At 31.6% G+C, this 25,795-nt stretch overlaps 1 protein-coding gene across 4 annotated transcripts in view; it reads right to left on the minus strand.

Annotated features, from left to right (window-relative positions):
- The window catches only part of LRP1B (LDL receptor related protein 1B), a 2,479,914-nt gene that overhangs the window by 673,353 nt on the left and 1,780,766 nt on the right, over nucleotides 1-25,795 (minus strand). For all 4 annotated transcript variants that reach the window (XM_074215080.1, XM_074215079.1, XM_074215078.1 and 1 more), the window contains exon 33: nucleotides 6,622-6,762. In XM_074215080.1, coding sequence (XP_074071181.1) covers nucleotides 6,622-6,762 — 141 coding nt within the window. The remainder of the gene's footprint in view (nucleotides 1-6,621; nucleotides 6,763-25,795) is intronic.

The raw sequence follows: 25,795 nt of genomic DNA on the forward strand, positions 1-25,795 counted from the left end.
ATGAAGGCTTTGGTTGACAAGGTTTCATCTGCATTGAGAAGGGAAAATATCACTAAAAGGAGGAGAGGATGAAGAGTACATTCCATGCACAAAAAATCACTTCAATAAAAGTATGTGTATGGGGAAAGATAGGACCAGAACAAGGAATATTAAGTAGCAAAGCATTCTTGATTAGGGGTGAATAGAAATAAACTGAGAGAAAGCTAGACAGATTGTACTTAGAACCAGATTGTTGAAGGTCATGAATGTCATAAATTAGAAATAGAAAGTCCATATCAGTTACTACATAGGAAATAGGAACAGGTGTAATTATTTTTTTCAGTAGAAAAAAAGATATAATCATTACAAAAAGGAATCTGCAAGATTTATTTGTGTAGTTATAGGATAATACTATGAAAGGTTCATAGGTTTTAGAGTTTGAAAACATCTTAGAATGCCATTTAATCTTACTTTCTTTTTAAAAATATAGTATTGGAATTTTTGTGTTTTTTCCTACTCTAATCATTTCCTTATAAAGTTCTACCATTGAACCATCCTTATGACAAAAAAAAGCTAAACAAAACCAAAATAGATCTTATATGTAGATTATTCACCATTTTGTACCTCTAGTGACTTGGGTTCTGCCTTGCTCATAGAGCACAGCATGGTTGAAGCAGCTCAAAGGAATATGAAAAATCTAAATTCAGAGTAATGTTTATGCCCCACCTGTGGTAGAGCATTCTGAGTTCATATTGGTCTGATCAGTCAGTCAGACACACTGTAATTTTTCTCAAATATAGAAAAATCACTCTGGTCTTCTTCAATAATGAAGGACAAGAACCTTTAGTGGCCCCACCTCTCTACTGTTAGGAAGCAAAATGTATTTCATCTATCTCTTCTCCTGATCTAAGACAGCTTATTACATTTAAGGGGAAATGAGTATAATGGTGCAACAGATTGTAAGAAACAACCTGTTTTTCTTAAATATAAGAAAACAGAATCAAAGAAGGAAAGGAAAGTGTTTTACCTCCATTCTAATCTTACCAGTTTTCTATTTTACCCTGAATCCAGTTGAATCCCCATCCTAGCTATATACATTGATAAGAATAGCTACATATCATTCATCTAAAGAAATATCAAAACTTGGACAAAATGTATTCTCCTTTTATTCTCTATTTCTTGTGGGTACGGCTAGGTTGAATTCTTTCAATGGATTATAGACCTTTTAGGAGACTATAATGTTCCAAAACTTGGCACAATCAGCACAATGTCATCCATGAACTACTTCATTACCTTGGCTCAAGAAATTTCACAGATGCCAACAAATTTAAGTTGTAGGTCATCCAAAGGCAATGGAGAAGGATATGATAGAAATGAATATATTATATCTCTGAATGAAGAGATGTTTAAAAGTAGAAGAAAGGATTGAGGTATGTGACTAAATTAGGAGATGAATGGATAATTTAGGAAGAGTGAAAGACTGTCAAGGGATAGACTGTTTCAACAACAGTGCATTTACAATGCTAAGAGATTCATAGGAGGACTCAAGCACATTGGGTTGTCTGTGTTTTATTTTTCAGAAGCATGCAAAATAACCCCTCAGGATGAGAAGGAATAAATGTTTTGTATGTTACATGGAGGGGACATACTGTTGGGAAGTACTGAGTTGGAATTTGCATAATATCTATCAGAAGAGAGAAATATGGGACTGGAATTCTCAGGAGATAATAGAGGAAAACATAAATTAGTCAATCAATTTTTTTGTAAGCAATAGCTGAAGTCATGAGGGTATATAATACCACAGGATCATGGAAGAGAGGTAGAATGCTTAGACATCATCAAGGTAAAATGTGTCATCAGAGAAGAGGGCATGGATATTTAGGCAATTCTGATGTTATGGGGTAGATAGATATTGTTCTACTTAAGCATTTCTTTAATTCAAGAGAATATTTAAATATACATTCAATTCAATTATCCTATAGTATAGTGCTTTATTTTCACTTTAAAAAAACTCAAACTTAAAAATTTTCTAAACTGTAGCTAAGCAATGGGAAAAAAGAATAGCCCATTCATTTACTTGGCCTCACAGTATTTAATTTTTGCACAAAGAATAACTCATTCAACACCCAGAGGGTACAATATTATTTTAAAATTTCTCTAATCATTGCCTAGGATGATTTCAGACATATTATGCACTGGGTCACAAAGACAAGGAATTAAATAATATCACATTGCAACAGCATGGGGCTTCAATTATTACCCATTTCTCTTGATTCCAGTTTTTTGGTTAGCTCACTAAAATGTACTGCCTATGAAATCCTCTCTGAGGATTATCAGAATAGTCTATATTAATTGTGAAAAATAAAAGAATGATAAAAGCAATCTAGAACTATAGCACAATGCTTGCATTATCAGTCACATAACTAAAAAAATGCAATGGAAGAAATTAGTATGAATTCAACTGTGCCAGATAGTCTTGGAAAAAGATAAGTCTCAGACAAAACAACAAAATCAGGGACACATAACTCTGCATGCAGAGACTTTGGCACAATGTAGGTTCTGCAATTATGTATAAACATTCTTGATGGTTATGAGTTTTGGCATGATTTCGACAGTTTTGCTTTCCAAGAATGAGCTTTATAGAAAAAAATGGAATTCCATCATTGACATATTTGAGAGGTAATATGTTACAGTAAGGGATGGTGCATAATTTGGAGGGGAAAATCCATTCTTTTATTTGCTATTTCCTTAGTGTATATATGACAGGCAACCAATTGAAATATATGAAAAAAGTTTTAAGCTACAATGCACAACAAGATAAATATCTTCATGTGGTGACTGTCTCTTGAATCAAGGAAAAATATTAAGTGACTCAAAAATAATTTTTGACAGTGATATCTATGTATATAATCATAGACTCTAGATTAGATTCAGCTCTCTAATATCCCTTTAATGGTGATATTCTCTCATTTAGTGACTCAACTATTTTGAATTGATACTAAGCCCCAAATCTTACACAGAGGATACCCATTTGACTAACAAGATGCTTCAAATCTTCAGTGATCTATGTCAAGATGATAAATGAAGTGGCTAATTGTACTTTGGAATCCAAGGAGATAGCAATGTTACCACCTTAAATAGTCTTAAATTGCACATATTTCATACTAATGGAGCTTTTAAGCTACCTGCAGTGATCCTGTTAATGGGATTGTCTTGAATATAGATGCTTTTATCATATATTCTTCTGGAGACAATGTTGTTGTCACTTTAATGCAAGCTCAGTTAAAGTATATCATGGATTATCAAGTTCTGTCTCAGCCAGGGAATGATTTCCCAGGGCAAAGAAATGTCCATTTGGGCCAATGAGATCAAATCTTAAGGATCAAAGGCTATGGAAATCATGGCAACAAAAGTAAAAGGAATCATGACCATGCTAAGGTAGAATTGTATCTAGAAGGGGAAAATATGAAGAAAGAAAAAAAGAAAACTAATACTCTGCTGTTATTGTTCTCGAGCAGAAGTTTATTATTGTCCATAATTAAACATATTCATAAAGGTCAGCAGTATGTCATCATGAAATTTATTTTTTGAAAGTTTAATTGAATCTTTCTTGTTTATTTGCTTTTTTAGGCAAAGGCACTTATAATAATGATTATTAAGCTCATATTCATTATGATTTATTTTAAACCTGAGTCTTCATTTGTCAGGAAAGAAGAGAGCCCTTGAACTTTGAGACACAAATTCCAGGAAGCCAAAGATTCTGTGATACAAGGACAATGTACCAATAAGGAAGGACCTTCTTGGAGATATGTTATTGGGGAGGTGGTTGGGCAGGGTCAAGTTAGGAAGGAGTTTGCCTGGTACGGTGCAGGATGCTTACTAATTTAACTAACCATACTTGTTAGTTGGAGTTTTTGGAGTTCTTTGGAGAAGAAAATGGTGAATCATTTCAGTATTTTTGCCAAGAAAACCCATGGAATTACAAAGAGCAGACATGACTGAAATGACTAAATTGATAAAGGAGTAAATGTGCTTTTTAAGACTCTATTCTCTTCTATACATCCCCTTCTACCCACTCACACAAATGACTCATCTCTCCTTATTTCAATCTATCTTCTGCTAAACAGTCAAAGTACCTTTCCTAAAATATAGGCCTGTTCACATTATACTCATACTCTAAATACTCTATATATACTCTATATAATATACTATACTATCTTCAGGATCGAAATAAAAATCTGGCATTCAAACACTTTCAAACTTGTTCCCTTCTTACCTTTCCAATCCTATACTTTTCTCTCCTCCATAAATCTAATCCAATACCACTGGCCTTCTTCCTGTATTTTGCATATCCAGTCTCATGATTCTAATTCTTTTCACTGTTTGTATCCTCTGAGCTTAGGATGGTGTTTCTTCCTAACCTCTGCCTGCTCATTTCCCTAGATTCCTTCAAAACTTAGTCCTCATCAATCCCTCTTTGAGCTCCCTCTCCCATCTTCTATGCACATATTGCTAGGGTTTTTCTTCGGTGATTACCTTCTATTTTCACTATTTTTTTCTTAGATATATAGTTGTTTTCATCAGGATATGTTCTTCTTGAGGGCTAAGGTCTTATTTTAATTTTGTTTTTATTCTCCTTTCTTAGCAAAAATTGTAATAAATTCATATTGACTGATTTTTATAATAATAGTCAGCTTTATACTAGAAAATCTTTTCATATTTCAAGGCTTTTAACTATTTCACAAGATTAAGATAAAATATAGCCCAAATATAGGAGTTACAATTCTCTATATATGTACAACTGATTGGTTGGTTATTTGGTTGGTTCTTGTCCTTTATTATCGAAGAAAATCAAAATGACATCACTATGTTAGAGACAAGTTTTAGTATGTCCAGCAATGACTGATCAGACCAATACAAGCTTAGAATGCTCTACCACAGATCGGGCACAATAAATACCAAAAGTAGAATTTATTTTTAACAAGACAAATGTTGCATTATTGAAATATTAGAAAACTCATCTTCCTGAGTTTAAATACAGTCTCAAACACTTGCTAGATGTGTGACCCTGGGTGCCACTGAACTCCGTTTGCATCAGTTTCCTCAGTTATAAAATAAACTAGAAAAGGGAAGGACAAACCACTCCAGTATTTTTGTCAAGAAAATCTCTAATGGACTCAAAAGGCATAGGACAAGACTGAAAAAAATGATTGAATATCACCATAACATTATTCTATGGTAAATTCTAAAAAATGTGAAAAAAAAAGAGTAATGAAAAAAGAATGGAAAGAAACTGGGACAAAAAGTTAAATGTTTAAGGATAATTTTTCAATAGTAAATTTGAGAGAGTCTTGGCAGAGTAAAAAGACTGGATTTTGACTCTGTGTGATGCTAGATAAGTTCTATAAATTTTTGAACCTTGATTTACCCATGTGTAACATGGACATTAGGATAAGAGTATTTAAACAGTTTACCTTACATAGCTGGTGGAAAGAAAGTGCTTGTAAACCTTAAGCTTAAAAGGATTCTCATGAAAGTTATTAAATTATTATTAAACAGATCAAAACATTTGTCTATAAATATGTCATTTTAATGAATAGCTTCAGATCCATTATTTTCTGTCATTCAGACAAAATATTTTTTCAAACCAAATTTTTATTCCATGACCAATTTAAGTCAGCTAAAACAGAATTTTGGCTGGGTATTTAATGCCTACTTGTAAGCTTGATGCTTAATTGTTAAACAATTCCAGAGATTCTTGCCTGACAGCTGCCAAGTGTCATTAACAATTAGAAGCATCCCCTCCTCACTCCTGCTGTTCACTCAGGTATTTTCTAGCCTGGAGAGCATCTCCAAAACCCTACCTGGGTAAAGTTATTTGCCTTCCCTCCTACACCCCCACCCACTCCCCAGGCTTCTTTCCCCTATTCATCTCCCTAGAGAGAGAAGGTATTGGCACTGAGGATCTTTCCTGGGTGGAAGAGAGGTAAAAGGTATGAGAAATGGGATTTTTGTTTGTGCGTTATGGGGAGAATTTATTTTTTAATGAAGGTTAGGGATTCTAGAGCAAAATCTAAAGAGAAATTAGCAGATGTGAGGCAGCATTGACTGGCATCAAAGAGCTATTTGGGCACTATGACAAGCCCACCTATGTAAACCATCTGCTTTGCTCTCTCACTTCATTTAATTGCATATCATTTGGATGAGAAGAATGAAGCAGGAAAATCACTTGAAAAATATATAGGGACAAATGATATGGAAATTTCAATGCACAACTCTTCTATTGACATTGTCTCCTTTAAGGCCTTAGAGTCTGTTATCTTGATCTAGTAACTAACACAATGTTGTCCTTTGTTTTACCAGATACCTCTTTCTTTTTTCCCAATCAAGATGAAGATAAAAAGGCCCTTTGAAGACCTGATTAATTACAATTCCCCAGGCTTCTTAGCCAATGTTTTGAAAGCTAATCATGTACATTATATTAAAGACATCCCTTCTGTAGAATGACAGCATATTTTTTGTGCTTGCAGATAATCATGAGAGGAAATATGTTCTCTCAATTGTTCATCTGAGAAAATAATGTGAAAGAAGATTGTATTGTGTGTTCCAAAGGCAGCATGAAGACACTGAAGTGTGACTTACCTCGCTGAGCTTCTTTATCATATACTTTCATATGCACAACCCCTGAAGTCTTATTCCGGAGGACAGTGGGGTTCCTTCCATCTCTTTTGCTGCAGGTGCCCAGCTGAGCTAAATTTTGGTCTGCCCACCAAAGCTTTTTATCTGGAAAAATGGAAGGGTGTCTTTTTTAAAAGATAATTATCTTATTAAATAATGATAAACAGTTCATACACTGTAATCTTTTTTTGATTTGATTTGCTATAGTCAGTCCAAAACTCTATTTCTAAGGAAAACACTGAAATCATTTTAACCTCTTATAAACTAATGAGAATAACATATTCTCATTCAAACCTCCCTTCCCCCAAACCTTCCCCCAAACCTCCCTAGAAGTTTGATTTTGTTAACTTTTATTTCCCCTAAAGACAGTAGTAACAAAGAAAAGCACGTTTCAAATGAATTGTAAATAAAGATTCTTGGATACAAATAGAATTTAATACTTTTAGTATTTTTGTTGTTAATATAACAAGTGAATAACAAGCCTAAGATAATAACAATAGCAACAAAAAAGCAATAAATTAGATATTGTTCCCTATCCTTGCCATTATTCTCAGCTTACTAATAGTTCTGTGTTGCTATTTGTTACATCTCACTTTTTTTTACTTCCTGGTATAACAGAATTTTCAGGAATTATAAATGTCAGCTTATTGACTTACATAGATTATCCTTATTTTTCTAAATGTTTTAAAATTAAAAGAATCTAAGGAATTAAAAATTGAAATAAAGATATCAAAGAGTTTCAAAAAGTCAAACCCAATTTATTGTTTGTATATAATTACAATTGAGGTCCACATCCTATTGCTAGGTATAAGTTCATGGGTTTTAGGGTTCATAAAATGTAAGAATCAACCCCATGCAATGAATAGTCTATTTTGTGATATATATATAGTTCACCTAATAAAAGAATAATACTGGATTTATATTTGACCAAGATTAGGGCAGATTGTGGTTGGGTGGGAAGTGCAGAAAGGTAGGAAGGAATCCCCATTAAATTTAGAAAAGTAGAAAGAAATTCATATTCATTAGATCAAAAAGATAAAACACTTGTCATGGACCAGTCTCCATTATTCAGATGGAGTGAGTTGTCATTGGTATTAACTAAGACCATATTCCAAATTTCATTTGGAGAGGAAATAGTGCACAGTTTAGAATGAGATCTTTGATTTTTATACTAAACTTTGCCATAGAAATCTTGAAATGAAAATAAACCCACTTCATCACTGTTCAAATTTTGAGTTTTCTAATTTGGCATTTTAAGTTTCGTTTCATCATTCCTACAGTCCTATGATATTCACCAAATTTGATTTCTACTGTTACCTTAGTAGTTCCTCTCATTCACTCTGCCTATTTTTGCCCTCTTAATTACATGGGATTAATTACATGTGTTTTTCCCCCACTTTCTTGACTTCGTTATTCCTTTGATGCTTTATAAAGTCTACTTTGTCAAATTCCCAATACTGGAACACCCTCATCATATAATTTAAATATTGTGATCCAAGACTGAATAATTTAATTTTAATTTAAATTTATTTATTCAGTTGACAAGCATTTTTGAGTGCCTATTATATACTGGGGGTAAAATGACAAAAACATTTGTAATAGATGTATATATACCATCATATATATTTGTATTTATATATATATATTTACAAAGAATGCAAAAAATAGTTTTGAGAAAGTAGATGTTAGCAGATGGAAAATCAGAAAAGGATTAATGAAGAAAGTGATAGGGTGAGTTTTGAACTAAACCAGGAATTTCAAGACAAAAAAAATGCAGAGGTAAAATATTTCAGACATAAGGGCGGCTAGTGGAAAGACATGAAGAGAGAAATAAAGTATATAGCAAGTGAAGTAAGTGAAAATGAGCGAGTATACAAGTTTGGCTGAACTAAATGGGTACATAGAAGCAAATGGAAAGGAACATGTGAAGAGCTTTAAATGACAAAGAAGTTTGTAGTTAATTGCATAAGTTCCTAGAAAGCCCTTTTTGTTGTTCAGTCATTTTTGAGATCTTATTTGTTGTTTTCTGGGCAAGGATGTTAGAGTGGTTTGTCACTTTCTTCCCCAGTTCATTTTACAGATGAGGAAACTGAGGTAAATAGGATTAAGTGACTTGCTCAGGCTCATACATCTAGTGTCTGAGGTCAAATTTGAACTTGGGAAGATGAATCTTCTAGACTCCAGGTCTTACACTCTATCCTCTGTGTCACCTACCTACAGGGAACACTAATAGAGTTTAATGAATGTAAAGATTCTAATGATGTTAACATTCATAACTTTTAGAAAACTAAACTTGACTAAAGAACTACATCATAGACACCTAATATTCTATGGGTTCATGGTTCCTTGGTATGATAATCTATTTTGTAAATTCTGCCTTGTAGCTTAATATGGACATTTGAGAGTACTTCATAAACTGACAATACAATAGCTGCCTATGCTATATGTCTGTAGATATGTGCACAACTATGTAACAGAACATAATAAGAAAAAATAATAGAAATACCACATTTTTAACTGATATACTCTAAAAACAAAGAAAAACTCTATATCACTTTTGTAAAGTCTATGATTTTATTAAAATCTGGAGTTGGTTACTGAAACATTCTAGAAATATGACAAGAAAATGACAATAATGTCTCTTAGGTATAAATGTAATATGTCCTCACCGAAAAAAAGGAAAAAGTATTCTGGAACTCTCAGTATATGCATACACAAATGTGATTACCATTTTTATTTTCAGATATATATATATATATATATATAAACATATATGCATATATATGAACAGATATGAACAGAAAACTGTGATTGTGTGATTATTGCAACTTTGAAAAGGTATTCAATAAACTGAAAAGTAACTTAATTGGTATTTTCTCTTTTTTAACAATTAAAAGATATTTAATCACTATATACATATTACTTTTCATACATATCTTTTTTGTGCTTTTTAAAATTTATTTTCATCCATATGCACATGCATACTTTTAAATTACAAAATTTCCTTACCCCCTCCCTTCCCACCCCCCTCCCCTCAGCAGCTAACAGTCAGGTTAGCATTGTACATACATCATTTGATAAACATGTTTATAGATTAGTTATTTTCAGTATGAGAAATTAGGATTAAGGGAAAGAGATACATAAGAGATAACTGTTATAGTGTGCATCAGATTCTGAAGGTTTGGGGGTTTTTTGCATTTTTTATTTTGTTTTGTTTTTCTTCCTCTGGATGGCAATAACATAGTCCATAGCCAGTCTAATACAATTGACCTAGCTCTCTGAACTGCTGAGAGGAGCTGCTTCCATCAAGACTGTTCATCTCACAATGTTGTCCTCTTGCTTCTACTCCCTTCTCTCAGCATTAGATCACATAAGTCATTCTATGCTTCTCTAGAGTGTGACCATTTATGATTTCTTATAGAACAATAGTATTCCAGAAAGGTTGGATCCATTCACAACTCCACCAGCAATGTATCAATGTCCCAATCCTACTACAACCACTCCAACATTCATCATTTTCTCTTTTTCTCATCTTGGCCAATCTGATAGGTGTGAGATGATACCTTATTGTTGTTTTTATTAGCATTTCTCTAATCAATAATGATTTAAATATTTTCTCACTCTTAAGGAAAATCCCAACACTACCTGATACCAATAAATAATACATATTATTAAATGCATCATTTCCTTTCTTATTTCTAGACTCATGGAATTGCATTTTTTGAAGGGGTTTCAATGGGTTCTATCCATCTGAAAATTTCTTATGATAGTCATTCTATTAGTTCTGCTTTGGGTTAACCCTAATTGATAGGAAGTATTCTCTTTTTAAATAAATTTACCTCTATTCAATTCCTATCTATTACTCTTGGTTCTTCCTTCTAGGAATGAAGAGTTTAAATCTAAAACTTCTTCCACATGATACTGCTTCATATAATAATAATAATAATGAGTTAACATTTATATATCTTACTATCTATAAGTCAGTGTGCTAATTTCTTTATAATTATTATCTCCTTTGACCCTGACAACAATAATAGTACTATTATCCCCATTTTATAGATGAGGAAACTGAAGAAAATGAAATTCAAGTGACTTGAGTTAATAAGTTTCTGAAACCATTTTTCAACTCAGGTCTTCCTGACTCCAGGCCTGGTATTCTTTCTACTGCACCACCTAATTGCCCCTCTAGCCTTTTTTTTTAACTGAAGTTTTATTTAATCTTTCCAATTACCTGCAAAGGGAGTTTTCAACAAACATCCATTTGCAGGATTAAAAGTTCCACACTTTTCTTCCCCTCTCCTTCCCCTCCCTCTTCCCATGGAGGTGAACAATATGGTAAAAGTTGTACATGTACAATCAAGTTTAACATGATTCCATGTTGATTATGTTGTGAAAGAGGGGAACATGAGAAAGAAAGGAAAAACATAAACCCTTTTTCTTTAAAGAGAGCTAATAAACCTCCTTTTCTAGTTTCTTCAGTCAATTCTCTTTTGACAAGATCTTGATTTATTTTTTCTTATTCATGAATTCATGAATGAATACACATGTAATTTATCATATATCACTACATATGCATACACATGTAACTTCATATTCTTACATACATAATTTCTCAGACAATCCTAAATTACATAGCTTCACATATTATGTGTATTAATATATAGATACAGACTGCTGATATAAAATATATATAGTTGTGCTATTCTAGCTCTGTCCTCCATTTTACCAACTAGAGATTTATTTGTGTTAAGTATTTTTTTAGATATGTTATATTTAAAATATGATATAATATAAATATATATTTAAAAAATCAGGAAGAATTATCTACTACTCTCTACTTCTAACTAATATGTCAAGGAATAAAAAATTTGTAATCTGATATTTAGTATACCTATAAACTCATACAGAAGTTATGAAATTTGAATGACCAAAAATAAAGTTATTTCTGATAAAGGCATTGTGACTTGTCATTGTGAATATTAAACAATGATAGTGAATCCTTTAATAAGGTGAACTTACTGCAAATCTTATAAATATTTAAATGAATTCTGTTAAATGTTTAATTGATCACTTAACTATTTCTTGAAGATAGAAACAATGTCATCTTAATGTACTATGACTATTAGATGTTATGGCTCAGTTTTACCATTATCAGAAACCCAAAGAACATTTTATTAATCAGATATGAAGCAAAATTTCACATCAAATTAAAGATACTTTTACAACTTTTATTTTGACAAATATTGACTTTTCAAGCCAAATTTCATTACTTAATATTTATAAACTGTAAACATTCAAGTATACTTGTAAGTACTCGCAACATTAACTATCCTGGCTCCTACTGCCTGAAAGTCAGGTATGTTAGATTTCACCTTTCTTTGGAGATGTCTGATATGCTTGAAGGAGTTAGGAGTATCTAGGCCCTTTGCAAATGGCTCTATCAAAGGATCCTTACTATTGTATGAATCTCCTGCATCCTAGTTCCATTTAGTCACTGACAAGCATTTTAGCTTTTATATTGAAATATTTACTTCAAAAGATATAATTAAAATATATAAAACTATTCCCTTAGCATGGTGTTTAAACTCTCTCCCCTGTTTTACTATCAGTCTCTGTGAAGCTGGAAAGATTTAGATTCACAATTTATCTCCATTCCTATAAAGTGCAACCTGAGTTCCAAGTCCAAATTTGCCCCACCTCACCTCTCACCTCCAGGCTTAAGTCCCAGGTACCTTAGCTTCTTGGGGTTTCCATTCCAGGGGAGCTGTATCATCCCACTAAGAACCCTGACTATTATATAAATTCCTGAGTTTTGTGGGAATTCACAACCTGCATCTAAAACTGGGGATAAACACCACACACCTCAGGCTCCCTTATAGATTCCAAGGTAAAAGAGGGAGAAAGAAGAGAAATCTCTCTCTTTGCTCTCATTAATTTTGTCAGAAAGAGAATTGACTAGAAGTAAAAGAGAGCCACCATCTGACTGTACAATTTTAAAGATGCACTTGTTCTAATTACATAGCTGATCAGAGGATATATCAATTCACATGAAAGAGAATGAAGAATGTTTCCATCTTAGGAAATCAAAGCCCTGAAAAGCCCCTTTAAGGAGTCCCTTTGTAATAAGTGATCTAGACAAATTTCAAAGGTCCAACCCAGCAGCTAGGTGGTAAAGTGTATAGAGACTAGCCCTAGATTCAGGAGGATCAGAATTCAAATCTAGATTCAGACATTTGACACTTACTAGCCATGTGACCTTGAACAAATCACTTAACCCTGATTGCCTAATATCCAGGGTCATTTCTAGTTGTCCTGATACATATCTGAGCACTGGAACCCAGTGACTTCAGAGGAGAAGGTGAGGTTAGTGATTTAGCACAGATCACTCCAAGTCACTTACTTGTCATGGTATCACCACCCTCATATCATGTTGTTGGTTTTTTTTGAGAACAAAGGAAAACATCATCATTATCATCAGAGATTCATTTACATTTTTTAAAGGTCAGAAGATATAATTTAATGAAACTATAAAGTTAATTTTTAATGGGACTATTGTAGAAAGTAAAATTAACACAATGCTAACATATTTTGGTTGCATTTTATAGCATGGTAAATTTAATTGTAAAAAACAAATACAATAAATTCTATTGCTTGCTTTTGGGGTACAAAGTAGCAAATGTTTGCACATTAACTGAGGATAAATTTTAACCAATGAAAAAGGGATACAAATAAATATGTCACTAGTTAATCAATAAGATATTATACAAAACAATCATAAATCTTAAATGGTATTTCATAGAAAAATAAAGCCAATGTATATTATAATGATAGCATACTTGAGCAAAAAGTAAAATAGAAAGGGAGGTATACGTGAATCCTTAGAAAACTGTTATTAACTAGATTCGGGAATTCATTTTTCAGTATCACATCTCTCCAAAACTTATTAGCTGCTGGTTACATTCATTAGTACTTTTACTTGGAGAAATGAAGATAAACAATGGATCCCTACTATTATGATATAATCTAGAATACAAAAAAAGAGAACTATATATATATGATTGCAAAGAACTAGTGAAGCTCTTTATTGAATAAAGTGACATGACTAATCCATCATCAGCAGAGATGTGCTGAAAGGTATTTTATCCAAGAACTATAAAGGGTTTGTAGAAATAGATCTACATATGTAAAGAAGAGAAAATAGCTAACAAATACATGATGGCTAAACCCAAGACCTTTGCCTCCTGAGAACCATGCCCTAAAAGGAAGGTAGCCAGATGTAAGAGTATAAATTCTGATAAACAAAAATGATAACAAATATTTATTAAAGACCTAAAGAGATAAAAGCACTTTTTTTACATAAAAGGAGAGAAAAACAAAATACTATATTGTCTCTGTCCTCACAAAGATTAAAGCCAAATAGAAAACAATATTTAGATGTTTTCCCTAGTATGGACTTTGTTCTTCATCTTTCCCTTATTTATTATATTAAAGTCGATTCAGAAATTAGACGAAGGTTAATGAAGTGGTAATAGAGTGTATAAATAATGAGATTTTTTAAAACTAGCGGCATCTTTTCACACCTCTAATCAAGGATGGAAAAGAGAAGCTTCTATAATGTCTTACTATGTCTTAGGCAATGATGAGCCATGGTTTTGTGTTGTTGTTATATTTTGTTTTTAAGATATCTTTTGTGGGTCTATTCACATATCTAATCTCTTTCTGTGGCCACTTATCTGTTCAACCTTTCATTTGAAACTGGTAAGAAAAAAGTTGGAGGTAGAAGAATCAAAGTCTAATCCCAATTAGCTTCTAGAAATAGGACAAATTGCTAACCTCCCTGTGGTTTGATATCTTTATCTATGAAGTAATACAAATATCTGCCCTGTTTTACTCATAAAGGTATTATCTGGATATCATAGGAAAACATGCCTCAAAAAGCAAAAAAAAAGTTAAAGTGATATAAAATGTCATTAATGACAAAACCACACATCTTTCTTTGTATAGATCAAAGACCTGAGTCTAACTTTCTCAGAAGCTTTCAATAAATATTCTACCCATTCTCCAACCCATGTACATCATTTTTTCACCATTGTATACTTGTAAACATGATTCTAAGTGTGTATTTATCTTCTTTCCTATACCAGGCAAGAAATTCAAGATGATAGGAAAATGAATATCTTTACTATATATTCCATTCACCTATTTTTATACTGTATAATCTAAATGAAAGGAATAAAGAAAAACAGAGAAGTAAGAATAAGAAAGATCACTTACTGCTCTCCATATAGGATATTCTGTCTTCTCATTCTTTGTCTTGGCAGAAGGTGCCCCACCCTACCCTGTACCTGAAATATTCTCCCTACTCCCCTCTGCCTCTTGGAGCCTCTGGCTCTCTTCAAAGTTCAACTCACATACTGTCTACTTAGAGAGGTTTTTCTTCATTTGCCCAGATAGTATTCTCCACATTTTCCATGCCCACCCTTTAAAAACAATCACTTTAGATATATTTTGCACATATCCTGTATTTACTTATCTGTGATTCCTTATATTATAATCCCTTAGGAAAATTTAAGATCCAGGAAGACAGGATCATGAAACATGATTTTTAGATGCTAATGGATTGAAGGAAAGGACCAGGGTATAGGGCTTTCCTCTTAATCAGTGGAAGTAATTTCAAGAGTTACATAAGAAACAAAAAAAGGAACATGAAATTCAACATAAAAACAAGGCAGAATTTGAAAGAATACTGTTGGAAAACCAAGTTAAGGATTTCGTCTTCTCTTCTGGCCTTTCATGTTGATAGATATAGATATAGATACAATTTTCCTAAATATATACTTTTATGAAAGCATTAAAGGGATTAACATGATTAATGATATTTTTTAAAAAATTCTGGATCTAGTTGAATAGTTCAAGAACCTAGAAGAGACATATTTAAGCAACCATGCAACCTTGAGTTTTGTTGTCATAATAACAAACTTTGTTTAAAAAAAAAAGATAGATCAGGGGCAACTAGGTGGCACAGTTGATAGAACACTAGCTCTGAGTTCAAATTTGACACTTAATAATTATCTAGCTTTATATGTCCTTGGGTAAGTTACTTAGCTCCCCATTTCCTTGCAAAAACTAAAAAAAAAGAGCTAATTTTATACAACCTATATTCATTCTGTTTATCTCTGACTACATTTATGTATGTGCATACATATATATTATATGTGTGTTTCTGTGTTCATTTTTTTAGGTTTTTTCAGGTAAAGAAAAATGAAGATAGAGTTTAACTCTTTTATGTCTAATGTATGCAAACTTGGTCAACTCATTTCTTTTCTCTAAGTTTCAGTTTTTACATGGGTAAAATGAAGGAATCTGAACATAAATGTTTACTGCGTGCTTTGAACATAAATTTTGTGATTCTATGAACACAATGTTAGTTACAGCTTAGATATAGAATCTACGTCTCCTATATCCTAGAATAATACTTAAACTTATACTTAAAATTAACTAATATATAATATATATATAATATATATTATATATTATACATATTTTATATATACTTAAAATTAACTAATATATAATATATTATAATATATATAATATATAATAATCTATAATACTTAAAATTAACTAATAATTGTATTCTGGTTTGTATGAACTCAAAATTACAAAGAATCCATAAAAAGTCCCTTAAGTAAATTAGTTTTATAACTGAGTATTAGTTTGATATTAAATCCTTATTCCTAAAATATGTGTGTGTTTAGTCTAATACTACCACTGCTCTTAATACTGTAAAATATTTAACAATATAAAATTTGCTTCCAAGAAAGAAAAAGTATGTTTATAAGTATCTGTGTACATCATAAGAGAGGGAGAAAAGCATAAATACTGTTACAAATTAAATATCTTTAATTTCTGTTTTTAAATTCATGTGTTTCCCCAAGAATCCAATAAAAGACATTCAGTTTGAGACTCCAGGACAATTTAGGAGTTTGAATAATTATTTAAGTGTAAATTACTATAATCCAATATTTTCAAGTTAGTTTGAGCAAAGTATCCATGAATTGGAGAGGATGTTCCTTTAAGTAAAAGAGGAAAAATTATTATCTGAAAAACCTCACTCCTTTAAAAAAAACAGTCTTAGTTAAGGACAGTGGCAGCATGTTCACTATCTGTACATTATCTAGAGAGCTGAACTTGCAAAGTCCTATCTCTGATAAATACTCAGATTATAACCCTGAGCAAGTCACCCTATTTCTTTTAATATTCTGTGAGACTATTCAATATTGTAGAGGGGAATTTCTTCATTGGAAAATCCGCTATACAAGTGAAAAAACAAGTATGATTTCAGCACCAAAATTAGAATTTCTAGCATTTATAATAATAACTAGAATTTATATAATGCCAACTTGTGCCAAGAACTAGACTAATCACTTTGATACTATCTCATATTTGATTCTTACAACAAACCTGTGAGGTAAGATGTTTCTAACATCCTCATTTTACAATTAAGGAACTTGAGATAAAAAGAATTTAAGTACTCATCAAAGGTCATGGTGGATTTGAACTCAGGTCTTCCTGATTCCAAGTCCAGTTTTCTATCTACTATACCATCTAAATTCCAATTACTTTGCTGTGATTTAAGTGGAACATAAAATGAGCAAAATTGCATATGTTCTTCAAAAAGACATCAGAATGAATGCTATCATAAAGTCACTTAATTGCTAGTTTTCTCATCTAGAAATACATTAAAACTGAATTTATATAATATTGTATAATATGGATTTATATATATTTATATTCATATATATGCATATTATATTTTTTAAATGATGAAAATAGTAGAATAAAATCAAAGTTAGCTCTCCTTTTTTAAAAAAATTTTTTTGAAAACAGTTGTTAATATTTGGAGACTGAGAGATGATAAGTTAAATTGATTCATTGTATTATTTCTGGGAGATAAAATAAACCAAACATTTCTATAGATCCAAAATTTATTTAGAAAAAAATGAAAATATCATCCTAGGAAAGTGACTGCAGCTGCTGTATAGCCAGCATTCCCTGGATCTAATGATTCTGTGATCCGATTTCTTAAAGCAGAATTTCCTGAAGCAAATTTGTATGAAGAGCAATCATGAGATAGATAAGTCTCATGATGTATATTGGATCCATTTATATGGACATAACAAAGGGTGATCATTCTAAAAGAGGTAAAGATCATATTCTTTAAGGGATGCTTACAGAAAAGATGAACTTTCAAAGAAGATATTGTGGTCATGGATTTGATTCTGTTTCTCTTTGGCTTTATGTAATGATCATGGTGCTACAATGAAGCAATTTAAAAAAAATTTAATCCAATCTGCAGATACAATATAAATATTTTAATATCATTAAGGAAAAAAAGACTCATGTGTTCTTCCATCAGAAAGTTGATGAACTTTGAAGCAAGTCTTAGCAATTGAATATGCCCCCAAAAGAAACCAAAATCTCTCCTCTGAATTTCTCTCTCGCAGCAACTCTCATTAGAATATATATCCTCTTTCTTTTACCATCTGCTACACTATTTAATTGGTTTACTATACTTCTCTTGTACATAGTAAACAGTACCTAGGCCACCTACCTCTCCTAATTCCAGTCATGTACTTAGACAATGCTGACAATCTCTGTTCTCAGATCACAGAATCATTTATTTTTTCATAATATAATCTCATTAGAAAACAATTCAGCACAAGATAATCTCATCACTAGCCCTTTGAGTTTTTGCCACTTTGGATATAGAAGATGATAGATTTACTGCACCTAAGACAAAATAAAATAAAAGCAATCTTGAAACAATTGCCAATATTCATGGCTTCTCTTGTCTTCCTATCCATGCTACCTTTAAGATCTTCTATGGATTATATATGAAATATTTGGAATTCTCATTCAAATAAAAAATCATATAAGAACCAAAAAATAAGTAAAAGATAGAAAAGAAAAGAATTTCTGAGAAGATCCAGAAAATATTCAACTAATGGTTAGAGATTTTAATTACATGAGAAAGTTGAAATGGAAATTTAAGTATTTAGATGCTCCTGGCCCAATATGACATTTGACTTAAAAATAAATAAAAAAGAAACTCACATCAGAGCATGGTTATCCCCAGGTAAAGACTCTTGTGACCATCTGCCAAATACACAAGCCTAGACTATGTTGGCCAATACCACTGAACAATGTAAAGGGCTGTGTTTAACTGCCTACTCCCTATTTAAATTGGTCCTACGCACCAGAGCACAGCTTGATTCCAAACAATCTGTTACATTCTACCATCAGCTGGTAGCTGTCGTATATGAGCAGAATTTGGGAATGAATCCTTCAGTTCTTTCCATTCATTCTCTGGCTCTAATTAAAATGTTATGGTGCTTTAATTTGCTCTAAGTTCCTTTTAAATCTTAAATATACTAACCCTTTTCCTGCTCTAAAAAGTGTAATATTGCTTCCTTTCAAATGAAAGGAAATGCATGTAGTAATCCAAAATGATGCAATACAGCTTAATTTAAAATTATAACGTAAACACTGATTTGGATCGAAAAAGACAAATTCCTTAAAAATTGATTCTAGGAAAATTTAAACTTTACCAATTAGTAAAGTAGAAATAATCACCATTTTAGGCATTTAAGTAACATTCTAAAGTTAAAATGATTTAATTATTCCATTTATGGTAATGAAGTGTTCTCTGATCACTAATTATAATCTTGTTGCTAACACCACATTATGATATACATTACAATTGTTGTATTTATGCATTCTGAAGGTAATTATCTTCAAGAAGAGCAACATATTGGAAAACAGCAATTTAAAGTGACAAAAATTGCCATATGAACATTGCATATTGTCCTTTGGAGATTTCAAGCAGTACTTTTAATGTAAATTTTGATGGGCCATTAGTTTTCATTAATGGTGGTTTGAGTACTTAGAGAAGACAACTATGTACTCTACTTAGTGCTGGGCAAATTGCCTAGATATATTTCATATATTACTGTTACTGCAATGAATAGTATTATAGCAATTAGAAGCCCGATGGCTTAGAAAATGTAGGTGTATATAGATTTAATTTTTTTAACTAAATGACATCTTTCAGTATCAGTAGAAAAGTGATGTGTCACTGTTAAAAGTATAATTTGAAAGTAGAGTGGAAAATTATTAATTAAATTTGATTGGCTGAAAGATTATTATATATATATATATATAAAGCCAAAAATTATAACATAATACAAGTACACCTCACTTTATTCACTAGGTGTTTCCCTACAAATTATTTTATTTCAATTAAATTACATTTTAACTGTAACTTATTATATAAAAGAATGCATTGAAGAATAGGCAAAGAATTTTTCAATTTAAATAAAAATCATCTCCTCAGTACCCTCTTTTTTTCCCTACAGTCTGATTTTTTTTACTGGGCACATCTAGTATAAAAACTGCATTATCATATCTACAAGCATCTAAAAAAGTTGTCCTTGTAAAACATCCATGGATCAAAGGATATTATGAATCTTGACCCAATCTATAGGAGGCAAATGCAAATTACTGCAGAAGATCAAATAAAAATCAAGAATTTTCCCAATAAATATAAAAGACTATTAAAGATCTACAAAGAGTTTCTTAACCTTTTCTATGGCAATCTAGTCAAATCTCTGGATTCTTTTACAGAAGAAATGAAAATTGACAGAGTTAACAAAATATTTCTTAAATCTAGTTCACAGGCATTCAAGTAAAATACACTTGTTCTGTAACCTCAATAAAGATGGGGCATAATTATTTTTTTTTAGATTTTGGCAAGGCAAATGGGGTTAAGTGGCTTGCCCAAGGCCACACGGCTAGATAATTATTAAGTGTCTGAGACCGGATTTGAACCCAGGTACTCCTGACTCCAGGGTTGGTACTTTATCCACTGTGCCACCTAGCTTCCCCTGGGGCATAAATTCTTACAAAACAATGTAAGCTATAATGAAACCTAACCTACAATGAATTTTTTCTTAATTTTAAATATTCAGATACATGAACCAAAGGTACTGCTTTCTGAATGTCTTTTTGAAATCCATCTTATTTGCAAAAAAAATTTGGAATTTTCTTGAAGCTCTATCAAAATCCAATGTAATTCAATATTTTGTTAATCACTTTTAAGTAACATTGATAGTCCTGGTAATTAAAAGACAAAAATGATGGGAACTCTTTCTTCAAGGAGTTTATGAGGAAAGATGGAATATAAAATCTATATTCTTTAGAACAATAAATTAATGAAATTGAAATCAATGCTCAACATACATTAATCAAAACAATTTAATATTCAAAAGAATAAAAATTATTTTATAACCTGCTTAGATACTTTTAAAAAAAATCTTACATATATATATATATATATAAATACATATACACATATAATGTTTTTTCAGTTTAGGGAAATTTTAGTGAGGAAACTCCCAATACCACTATTTGCCATATGAACTAGAGAAATGTCTATTTCCCTTAAGGTCAAATAAATGATTGCCAACAAAAGCTAAATTTGGACTTTTATCTTCCAGTCTATAGACAAGAAGAATTCAAAGGAAACAAAGACACAGAAAACTAACCACGACTCTGAGGGTCACCACCTTAATGTCACATCATCATATATTTAGATGAACTGTTTGCTACTAGTTGCCCAATTCATTTTTATCTTCATAACTGTGATATCTAAACACTACCATCATAAAAAATTTTAGTTTTTCCACCAACTCTTTTTTCCCACCAACTCTTTAACTTAATTTTTTATTCCTTACATATACCAACTAAATTTCCTATAGTATTCACATTAATTTCTCCACTTTTTTTGGTTTACCTCAGTGTTTCACCTATGTAATTTGTATAATTTATTTAAATCATAACTGAATAAAATGCTACAATGAATTTTTTTTAGTAAGGTAAAAGGGGTTAAGTGGCTTGCCCAAGGCCACACAGTTAGGTAATTATTAAATATCTGAGACTGGATTTGAACCCAGGTACTTCGCCCCTGAATATTTTCTTTTTAAAAAACTCCCTTTATATGCACTTTCTAAGCTGGTTATTTTAGGAATTTTTAAAAATATTCTTTTTTGTTGTTGTTTAGTTAACTTTTTCTTCAAATTTTCAAATCTACTTCAAGAAATAGATAATAAAATAAATTTTTAGATAAGGTCTATTTATGTAAATAAATATGAGTACTTTCTAAAGCCAGCTTAAGATAGTGAGAAGAGTGGTGGCTCTTCTCAGAGGAGTTGGGTTCAAATTCAACAACTTTACTCTACTTGTGGTGACCTTAGGTAAATTGCTTGACTTCTCTGATCCTTGGTTTTCTCATTTGTGCCTTTAAAATTTGCACTTCATTTCCCAACAACCCTGTGACATAGGTGATATTATCATCCCCTTTTATAGATGAGGAAACTGAGATTGAAAGAGGTTAAATGATTAGTATGGGTTCACAAAGCTATATTTGACACTAAGTCTTTAAAAAATTGACTCATCAGTCAAAAGGGAGGTCAAAGGAAAGGGGTTGTGTATATAGATAGAGCCTCCAACTTTCATCTATTGTTACATGAATATTGATTAACTAATGGCAATTACAACTACATAGAATCTTACATTGTGGGAAAGTCCAAAAACAAATTTTAGGGACCACCATGTATGATTTATTTTTCTTCAGAGTACTATGTACTTTTTCTTTTTTAAATCAATCCCTTACCTGGAAAAAAATAAAATGAAACTTTCAATGGGTCCCTAATCAAATTATATTCAGTCTAAACCCTTCTGCTTAGCTTTTAAAACTCCATAATGTAACTTTACCTTAACAACCTAGTATTATTTCCCACAATTTCCTGGATTGAAATTATTTTTTAATTAGATTTCCCTTGATAAATATGGGTTGGAGACGTTTAATAAAATACTGAAGATACTAGTCCAATTTTTCATTTTTAATCCCAGCAATTCATCGAGCTCATTCCCAGTTCTGTTCTTGCTCTTATTTTGTGCAGTGACTTAGATGGGAAGCTGTTGACAGCACTGTGCCCTCTCACTTAATTCCTATTCACGTGCGTGTCATGGTATCACTTCCCTGATGTCATGGTCTTCTTTGAGAAGAAAGGACTAACAACAATCCATGCAAATTAAACTCATTTCTCAAAGTCCAACTCAAATTCAATCTAACTTTATCCAGGAAGCCTTCTCTGTTATTATTAATTCTGACTTAGCTATTTTTTTCTCTGAAATTTCATAGTACCTATCATTAGCTCTTAATTATACATTGTATTCTATTGCTCTTGGTTTTTTATGTATGTTAGTATTATCCTCAGCTAGATGCTAATTCTATTTGTGGAGGGGGAAGTAAAAAAAAAAACCTGTTCTCTACCATCTTCAGAACCAGATGCTGTGTGACAAGCACTTAGTGGGTACTTAATAAATACTGATTGGCCAACATCTTTGTCTTGGTAACACTTCAGAATCATTTAGAACTTGATCAGGGTGATTTATTACTAGATGGTATGAAATACCGTCTTATACAAAAGGAAATAAAAAATTACATTTGTTAATATAAACAAATTGAAAAGTGTCAGAATTCATTCTAACAGAGGAGTGAATAAAAAAACACTTATATAAGGACTTTTAGTAAAAATCAGAGAAAAAGAGAATAGTCATCTCATAAAATCTGTTCAATTGTTTCAATAATATCGGACTCTTTGGCACCCCATTTGGGGTTTTCTTGCAAGATAGTGGAGTGGTTTGCCATTTACTTCTCCAGCTCATTTTATAGATGAGGAAACTGAGGCAAACAAGGTTAAGTGACTTACCAAGGGTCACATAAATAATTGCATTCATATTGTTCAAACCTGGAAAACATTTATTCCTGGAAAAAAAGATAATTCCAAGTTACCGAACTCCCTTTTTTTTTTTATAGTTGGTGGGCAAGGTCTAGATTCTGATTCTTTTTTCAGACTCACTTTAAATATCATGCATAAGCTTGGGCAGAAAAGTTTAGCAAGTCCTTACAAGTCAGATATACTACTTTGCAACTAATTCCATTTTTGCATTTATTTGAGCTGCCATTGTCCCAAACTGACAACTTTACCATAATAATTAATCTCTGAATATAGAGCTTTTCTGGATGCAAACTACATGCTAATTTTACTAAACTGCTTATGGAATGGTAGCATAGGATAATGCTAAGTGGATTGGACTTAAAGTCAAGATCAGAGTTCAAATTCTACTCTGAAACTGAGGAATCATCTAGAGAATCATAACAGGATAATGTAATCTGAGAAATAGGCAAGCTTCTTTTAAAACAATTGTTTCTTTCCACTTTATTACACCAAGACATTTTACTGAAAAGGATATATGAAATAAGAATTATTAATCCACAATGAGATCATTAGAAAATCTAACAGAAAAATATTTTTACCATTTTAGTCAAAAATAGGAGCCGCATTATATTCATTCTTGGTAAGTAAATGGACAGTTCTCTGAAATTCTGATATTATCTGGGAGCACTTTAATGTGAAAGCCTTGAATTTCCCACAGGGATGCTATCTATCTTTGTTATATTTACTGTGAATTCCCTCTAAAACTATTATGAAGGTTATGAATCTGGAAGGAAAGCACACAGAAAGTATGAACAAATGTCCTTAATGATTCCAATCATTAATGACTTTCAGTGAGTCCCTTAAGGCTAAATGATGAGCTTATTCAGTTTAGCATTGATTTAGAAATAAAAGTCCTAAGTTTATATAACTAAGTCAACAGAAATGAAATTTTATCCATTAAAATATCATACCCTTTCTTTTCTAAGAGAAGAGTTAAAATGACCCCAGAATGTATTTTGTTTATTGTGTTTGCACCAACATCTCAAACCCTTCATTTGATTCTATGAGTAGTCAAGATTCAATCTCACCTGTGTAACATTTACATATGAAGCTTAATTTTCACAAATTTATATTTGGAGCAGATCAGTGATGTAATATATTTACTCAGTGACAGGAAACAGAGAAATTAGCTCTTGTAGTTTTAAAGCGTATGGGGTATTTGTAATTAAAGACTGATTCTTATAATCACCCTTGACTCAGAGTTACTTTTATTAAGCAGAGAGGTTGGACCAAGACGACAAATTACAAGTAATTTGAGGGCTGGATAAGTACTGTAGATTTCTATGAAGGGATTTTTTAAAAGCATACACATCACATTTTAGACAAGTGAATCAAGCAACTTTAGTTTTAAAACACCCACAAAATGAATTTGAGTCTGAACTTTGGCTAACCTTAAAAAAAAGGCTGTTTGTTCTTGCCTATGCAAATCCCTCCAAATAGGTCATATTTTGATTTGCTAGAAGAGTGATTTTTTAAAAATCAGTTTATTTTTTTATAGTTTTATCTTATTGCTCTCATCAGAGATAATCAGTTTCTTACTTATCAAAAATTGCTAGATGAAATCTAGCCAATCATATTAAAATTTCCTTATTTTGCAAATGAGAACATCAAAGCCCAGATATATTCATTAAACAATTGTCTAGTGTGGATTAACAGAAAACACACAAGTCCAGTCAAAAAACCTGGGTTCAATTTTTTTGGCTCCATCTTTTTTTATCTTTTGAACCATGGGCAAATTTATTCACTTCTGAGATAACCTACAACACATATATGTATGTGTGTTTATATGTAATGTGCATATATCTATCTATCTATCTATCTATCTATCTATCTATCTATCTATCTATATAGTTGTATATATATATATAGAGAGAGAGAGAAAGCGAGTGCTGTCTAGGTCTGCCTGTTTGTCTATCATCTGTATATTGCTGTTTACATTTTATCTCTCCATTAGATTGTGAGCTTCTTGAGAGCAGGGACTATTTTTAATTTTTCTTTATGACCCTAGAGCTTAGCATAGTACCTGACCATTTGTAGAAATTAAATAAATATTTCTTATCTTAATTATGGTCCTCAGTTTCCTTACTAGGAAAAAAATGAATGGAATGTACTTGAGGATTTTTAAATGCTTCTCAGATATATATATATATATATATATATAATTCTGTATTAATGTCATTCATTTAGAAATAAGGTAAAAAAACTCCCTATCTCCAGTCTCTCTCTCTCTCTCT

Source organism: Macrotis lagotis, chromosome 1 (genome assembly GCF_037893015.1).
Source record: "Macrotis lagotis isolate mMagLag1 chromosome 1, bilby.v1.9.chrom.fasta, whole genome shotgun sequence".
NCBI lineage: Eukaryota > Metazoa > Chordata > Mammalia > Peramelemorphia > Peramelidae > Macrotis > Macrotis lagotis.